Here is a 7,439-nt window from a genome sequence, read left to right as displayed (position 1 = left end):
GCTTTTCTAAAATTGTGAGAAACAACTAACAATTTCAGGTGACTTGTGCATGACTTGCAAGTCTCCTATTTATGTCAGGTATACATGATGATATCCACTCAAGCTTTAAGAGGTGGAATTTGTTTCAACAACTTATAGTTGAATATGTAGTTCAACAATTATCATTCACGTTCTAAACAAGTCATTGACTAATATGTATTTTTTGGAGCTATGTTGGATCTTACAAATTAGAATGAGTGATATTAATTTTGTTAAGTGTGTAATCACTCTTGTAATTTGTCGCCCACTCCTTAGCAAAAGTAGTTCTCACTGCTTTCATTGAGTTCTTTTTGTTTACGTGGCTATCTTTCTCTAAAATAAAGTATGGTTTTTGCATTTTTTTTTAAAAAAGCATAGGCAATTTTTCTTAAAAATAAAATTGTTCAATATATTATTGTAATTACTTTTTTTAATCAATATTTTAGTATTACTTGAAACAGTTAATAAGTCTTTTAAATTTTTTTTTTATTATTATGGCTATTATTTTTTCTTAATTATTTAGGAGGAGGTAAATTACTAAATCAATGTGTAAGATTAGTTGTGAAATTAAGTCCATTAATTTTTTCCAAAAAAGTGATATTAATTTTAATTCCATTTTGCATGGTGTGTAGAAGGTTGGAGAATATTATGGAATTTTTCTAATCTAAATAAAGGAGAAAAGAAAACGAATGAAAACATATGAGAAAAGTCTGGAAATATCTCAAATTCTCTATTTCCATCCTATTTAAGTCCTTCGTATTGCCCCGTCATAGGCAGCAAACAATAACTCATATATTTCACTCAACCATTCACATTTACCCACTCTTTTCACAGCCAAGCTTTCAAAGAAACCAACAACACCATGTCCCTCATTCCAAGCTTTTTCGGTGGTCGCCGCACCAACGTCTTCGACCCCTTTTCATTAGACGTCTGGGATCCATTCCAGGGCTTCCCATTTTCTAACTCACTGCCTAATCTTCCTTCCTCTGCTCCTGAAACCTCTGCTTTTGCCAACACTCGCATCGACTGGAAGGAGACCCCACAAGCCCACGTCTTCACAGCCGATCTTCCTGGAATCAACAAACAAGAAGTCAAAGTTGAGGTTCAAGAAGGCAGGGTTCTGCAGATCAGTGGAGAGAGAAGCAAAGAACAGGAAGAGAAGAACGACAAATGGCATAGGATTGAACGAAGCAGTGGGCAGTTCATGAGGAGATTCAGGCTGCCTGAGAATGCCAAAGTTGATGAGGTGAAAGCCAGTATGGAGAATGGAGTTCTCACGGTGACAGTGCCTAAAGTGGAAGAGAAGAAGCCTGAAATTAAATCCATTGAAATCTCTTGTTGAAGTTCTATGTTTGTCTCTGTTTTTCTTTTTCTGTTTACTCTATGATCATGTTTTATAAATCTCCTATGCTTTAAATTTCACTTTGGATTTTACTATCTTCTACTTATTAATAAAAGTAAACAATCTTCTTTAATAATTATGTTTTTATAGCAAATTATCGACTAGACACGATACATATATAAGCTTACACATACAGAGATGACGTTTTAACCAATGGTATCTCTCTGCCGTTTACAAAGCAATCGAATATCGTTAATCATTCTTTCCAAATCACAATAAGACGATCCACCTTCTTCCACACTTGTAATAGCCGATTCTGCCATTTCAATAACAGAACCCATCAATTCATTTTTCCTATTTTCCATTACATCATTCACCATCTTTGTCACTGTTTCTCTGTTGCAAACATCCTTCATATCCAACCCAATCTTCCAAACGTCACTCACGTATCGGCTGTTCGTTTGCTGATCCGCAAATTGAGGCCAACAGATCATCGGCACGCCGGCAACTATGCTCTCTAAAGTCGAATTCCATCCACTGTGAGTCAAAAACGCTCCAATGGCTTTATGGGCCAACACCTCCTCTTGCGGCGCCCAATCTACTATATAACCTCTTTCGTTTGTCTTCTCCTTCAAGTCCGCTGGGACTCCATCTTTTCCGGCAAGGGAATTAGGCCGCATAACCCACAGAAACCGCTTCCCGCTATTCACCAATCCATGCCAGAACTCCCTAAATTGATCATCACCGATGACTACAACGCTTCCAAAGCTAACGTAAATGACAGATTTAGGCGGATGATCGTCAAGCCATGCCAAGCAGCTCCGATCCACCTCCCAGAGGCCATTAGAAGACACTGATGACGCCGGAGATATCTCACCGGAAAGCCTGGTTTTCAGGTGGGCGTGGAGAGGTCCGATAGCATAGATATTTGAGCATCGACTTCGAAGAGACGACAAAATCGGTCCTTCCAAATCATTAAACGTGTTGAATATCAGAGCGCGGGATTTAAAGCTTTGTATGGTTTGTGTCACGCCGTGTTGAAGACCTGGATCAAATGGGTCTTCCAGTCGGCAGAAGCTTGGGAGATCCCTGCATCGGAGAACATTTTCCATCCCACCCATACCGCTGATGATTCTATCCATATCTTCTTCCCCTGAATTTCAACACAAATCAATTAATTAGTACAAGCAGCAAACGAACTGGGGGAAATTGCAAAATAGATCATTGATTCCAATACCTTTAATCGGAAGCTGACCATCTTCAATGAGTTTGGGAACAAATGAATAAGCCGAGAAAGAACAAGCACTAATCGTTCGGAAACTGAAAACAGGGATGTTAGGATGAGCGTCAACATCGACGATGAAATTGAAAAGCCCATCAAGAATTATACAAGTGGGAGTCGGACCGAATTCACCGGAGAGCAGCATCTGCTTGAGAAGGGGCATGGTGATGGATTTCAAACTGTCGATCAAGTCAGAGAATTTGTCGATGAGGCGATTATCGAGGCCATCGGTGATGGTTTGAAATTGGAAATTGGGAAATCGAGAGAAACGAGATTGAATGTCTGTGTGGAGAGTGAGTTTTTGGTGAATTCGGAGGATATTAAGGAAGGTGATACGGAGGCCGGAGAGGGTAAGAAGCTCGGCGAGTTTAAGCATAGAGTTGACGTGGCCTTGAGCTGGGAAGGGGAAGATCAGAACATGAGGCTCCATTTCTCCGTTCTCCATCAGTATCCACTTCTCACTATGCTGCCTTCTATTTCTAGTTCGATTGTATATACTTTTTCAACTTCAGCCGTTTTGGGAGTAAAAGTAAAGGAAAGAAAATGATTTCTTTTTCTTGTTTGGTCCACCAATTAAAGGGAAGAGGAAGGAATACAAATAATCCTCATTCTTTCCTATTTTCATCATTTATTGCTCCACTTTCTCCCTTAATACTTTCATTTCCAACATAATCTTCTCTTTCTTCTTCCCACCCCAGACAAAATACCAATCCCTCTCATGTTCTTTATTTCCATTGCATTCGCTTCCTCTTCTACATTCAATCCATAAGTGATTCTCTCTTCATGATCGCACTTTTCCTCTCACCATTTTGTCCAAATTTATTTTCTCAAAATCCATTTTTCTTTCAACCGATTTCTCCATATGTGACGGTTTTTTTACCCTCTTCGGCACCCATCTCGTTTTTCTCCATCCTTCAATATCATCTTCTTCACGCTATTTTCATCTACACCCATTTCTTTAACTTCACATTTTTTCCTGTTGTTCGTCGATCTCTCTGGTGTCCCGTAGGTGAAGATTTCATTGACGGACCACGTTTAGAAATAAAACGACCGCCTTCGATACCTTATCTCCGGTTGGTCATTCATTCATTGACTCTGATGCCTTTTTCCTTCTTATTAAGGAAACAAAATTAATGAATGAAAAAAAAATGTTGAAAATGAAAAGTAAATGAAAACAACGTAATCCACAATTTGCTATTGTATAGGATTGACTATACCAACTATAAATACAAGTTTCTTTTTATATCCCTTCACTCATTGTATTTTATTTGCCGTACAACTTGAACAAACATATTTTACATAAATGAAAAAAAAATAATATAATTCATTTGTGTTGTTTATGGCATGTACCGACCAAATTTTTTCTATATAAAATCAATTTAAAACTAATACATATTTGTTGTGTATTAGGGTTATAGTAGAAATGAAATATAAATATGATTTTAATACAATTTTCCGTCATATTTGAAAACAATATGAATAAAATAAATAAGTTTAGACAAATACAAAATATTATAATAATACTACCATTTTTATTTTGTATTTGGTTTACCAAAAACAAAAAGAACATTTGGTAAACATGAAAAATGATTCAATTTTTTTTTCTTGTGGTGGTTGCTGGAGAGAAAAACAAATATTTGTCACAAATTAAAACAAACAAAAAAACATATTTTTCATGTACTAAATTTACCAATCAAATTGAACTACAAAACGAAAACAAATAAAAAAATAAATAATAGAATTTTTTGTGAATTGAATTTACAGTACATGTTTCAACACAAATAGAAAAAAAAAACTTCACTCTTGAAAGTGTGTTGGGTGTAGGTTGTAGTATAAAAAGTATTTATACAAAATCAACAAAAAAAATTAATACATTTTTTTTATCAACACCTGAGTTGCGGAACAATCTAACTAAAAGATGATTTTGAATTGGTTGTAGAGGCTTTACAGTACAAACAACAGAAAAATTTATACGAATACAAAAGATATTAGTACATTTTTCATTTTGTATTGGGTCCACAAGAAAAAAAACAAGAATGAAAGTCATTCTCTACGAGAAAATAATCCAATATTTTTTCTCATAGAAGTTGATGTACAAATAAAAATATTTACACATGAAAAAAAATATAATTTTTTTTTTGTTATAATCCTTCTCTAAAGAAGGATTATAATAATTTTTTTCTTCCCTTAATCTCCATTTTCTTATTTATTTTCTCTTGATTCCACTTGTACTTGATTGTGAGGTTTCTATCCAAATCACAAATGTTACTTTTGTCTAACCACTTTTCTAACCTTTCACATTATAGAGACTAAGGTTGCTTTTAAATATTTCCAGGGAGCACTTAGCATTCAAAGTCTAAATTTTAGTCACTTCCAGCTTGTAATGTAATACAATCAAAACTTTATTTGGTTTGCACGTTTTGGGTCTGATTATAACACCAATAAGAAGATGTATTATCGTGCGAGGGTTATGGATAAATATAGGAACATTATGTAACTATCCCTAACATATTATTTATGATTATCCTTTACATATTATTCCTGCTTTCTGACATCCATGTAAGAGATTCATCAATAATTTTATTTATCGTTAAAACATAAATAAATCAAAGAGAAATAAAATATACACCAAAATATCTATTTGAATCACTAATTAGGGAAATTTTTTAATAATGTATTTTTAAAAAATAATGACAAAACTAGGATAGGCGAAAAAGTAGTGTAAAAACTACAGTAGCGAAGTCGTGTATCAGGTACACGGTTACACTAAATTATGGACTGGGTACATGCCTACGAGCCGAAATGTGACTATTGTCATGTACTTGCTACATGATTTTTATCAATACTCGGTACACGACTTCGCCACTTTATAACCTAGTTGTCGAGCCTTCTGCCTTCCTTTAATATTCTGTCTTACATCTTGCCTTCTGCATCCTTCAATCTTTACAGAAACCTTCCATCTTTTATAAATATTTAGCAATCCTTCAATCCTTCACTGAAAATCAACAACCAAGAGCATATGTTTATTTGCTTGTGGTTTTAATATTTACCAAGTCAATCATTTTGTTGTAAAAATAATTTAATTTAGGTTTGTTATTTGATTTTAGTAAAAACTATTTAATTTTGTTATAAAAATTATTTGAATTTAGGTTTGTTATTTGATTTTCTTCTTATTGTTTGATTTTAGTTATATCACTTGATTTTAATTATATTATTTGATTTTAGGGGTAAATATTATTGATTTTGTTGTAAAAATAATTTGAATTTAGGTATGTTATTTGGTTTAAGACAAATTATTTTTAATTTTAGGTATGTTACTCAGGAAAATTATTTGATTTTAGGTATGTTTCCGAAAATTATTTGATTGATTTTAGGTATGTTATTGATTTTTAAAAATTTATTTGATTTATGGAGAATTTTGATTTTAGGTATGTTATTTGAATTTTGATTTTAGGTACATTCAGGGAGTTATTATGCTTTTGAAATTTTGTTGCATAATTTGGACATGTAATATTTTTAATTCATCATTTGTATGTAGTTAAACTTTTCTTTTTCATGTTATTACAGCAATACATTTATACATTTATGTAGCACTCCTAAAATTAACGAAATTTTAAATTTAATTATTTTAGTTGAATTTAATTTTATAATGTAATTATTTGGGTGGTATTTTAGATAATTGAAGTTGAATTTGTGGAAATTAAGATTAATTAAGTATTTATTTAAAGAATATTTAATTAATGATTGAAATTTAAATTTTTGATATGGTTATGAATTTGATAAAAAAAATTGAATGATTTTGGTATTTTAATTTGATGAGATTTAAAGATATTGATGAATTATATATATATATATATATATATATATATATATATAATTAATTATGTCATGGAAGATAAGAATAATTATATTATTGAAAAAATATAATTATTTAGAAAGATATTATTAAGATTTTATATTTAAATTTGGAGACGAAATAATAATTATATTAGGAATAATCCTAATAATATAATTATTAAGTTATTAGGTGTGATTTTTGGGAAAATAAAAAGAGGAAAAGTGATTAGTTTATTAGATATTGAATGAAGAGAGAGAATATGGTTGCTTTTGGAAGAGAAAATGGAAAAGTTAGATATTAGGAAAAAGAAATAATAATAATATTATTATTATAAAGAAGCCTTCGGTTTGCATGCAATTCATCTTCTTCTTCTCTTCGCCATGCAAACCCTAGCCGCATGTCACTACTCTTCTCCGTTTTGTTTCTTCATCCGCTGCTTGCTCAGACTGAGTCAAGGACTGTCGCCCAACCGAGAGCAAGGTCATTGGTGTTGCGACAGTTCGGTATGCTGCAAATGCAACCAACATTTAGCTTGACAGACTTACACCAAATTGATTTAAGAGGCAAACACGATGAAGATTGACATCAAATCCAATATGTAGAGTATATCATAATGTGGCATTCACAAAGTGATTTTCGTGCACAAGAAGTAGCAACACACGAGTCAATGTACTATTTCATATGACTATTTTTTCTGGTACTCGCCAATTACAAGATGTTTTAACACACCTGAAGACGCTTACTACTATTACATGTTAAGAATGTTTTATAATTTTATAACATGCACATTATTTAATTATTATTTGTAATCTTTTCAAATAATTTTGTTCAAGATGTACATGCTTACTCGATTCAACACAATTTACAAGATTTGAGCTCCATGTGTGATCAAACCTTGAAAAATACAGAAGAAATTATTTAGCAAACAAGACGGAATCAATGTTGACGACACAAATTGA

The 7,439-nt window shown here is 32.5% G+C and overlaps 2 protein-coding genes across 2 annotated transcripts; one reads left to right on the top strand and one right to left on the bottom strand.

The window, feature by feature from the left end:
* Window positions 1-734: 734 nt before the first annotated feature.
* On the top strand, window positions 735-1,499 carry LOC105435462 (17.8 kDa class I heat shock protein). The gene has a single exon (XM_011656674.2). It carries the CDS (start codon window positions 881-883, stop codon window positions 1,358-1,360), a length of 480 nt encoding a protein of 159 aa, XP_011654976.2. The 5' UTR covers window positions 735-880; the 3' UTR covers window positions 1,361-1,499.
* Window positions 1,489-3,674, bottom strand: LOC101216111 (7-deoxyloganetic acid glucosyltransferase). The gene is made up of 2 exons (XM_004149901.3): window positions 2,598-3,674; window positions 1,489-2,513 (listed from the first exon to the last, which is right to left on the bottom strand). The coding sequence occupies exons 1-2, from the start codon at window positions 3,085-3,087 to the stop codon at window positions 1,567-1,569; spliced, it is 1,437 nt and encodes a 478-aa protein (XP_004149949.1). The 5' UTR covers window positions 3,088-3,674; the 3' UTR covers window positions 1,489-1,566.
* Window positions 3,675-7,439: the final 3,765 nt, after the last annotated feature.

Source organism: Cucumis sativus, chromosome 5 (genome assembly GCF_000004075.3).
Source record: "Cucumis sativus cultivar 9930 chromosome 5, Cucumber_9930_V3, whole genome shotgun sequence".
NCBI lineage: Eukaryota > Viridiplantae > Streptophyta > Magnoliopsida > Cucurbitales > Cucurbitaceae > Cucumis > Cucumis sativus.
This window is presented reverse-complemented; position numbering and strand designations above follow the sequence as displayed.

Bases quoted from the DNA above. Each gene is read 5' to 3' on its own strand.
- LOC105435462 (XM_011656674.2), top strand. From the start codon at position 881: ATGTCCCTCATTCCAAGCTTTTTCGGTGGTCGCCGCACCAACGTCTTC.
- LOC101216111 (XM_004149901.3), bottom strand. From the start codon at position 3,087: ATGGAGAACGGAGAAATGGAGCCTCATGTTCTGATCTTCCCCTTCCCA. The intron at 2,514-2,597 runs GTATTGGAATCA...GTTGAAATTCAG, and splicing joins TGGTCAGCTTCCGATTAAAG to GGGAAGAAGATATGGATAGA.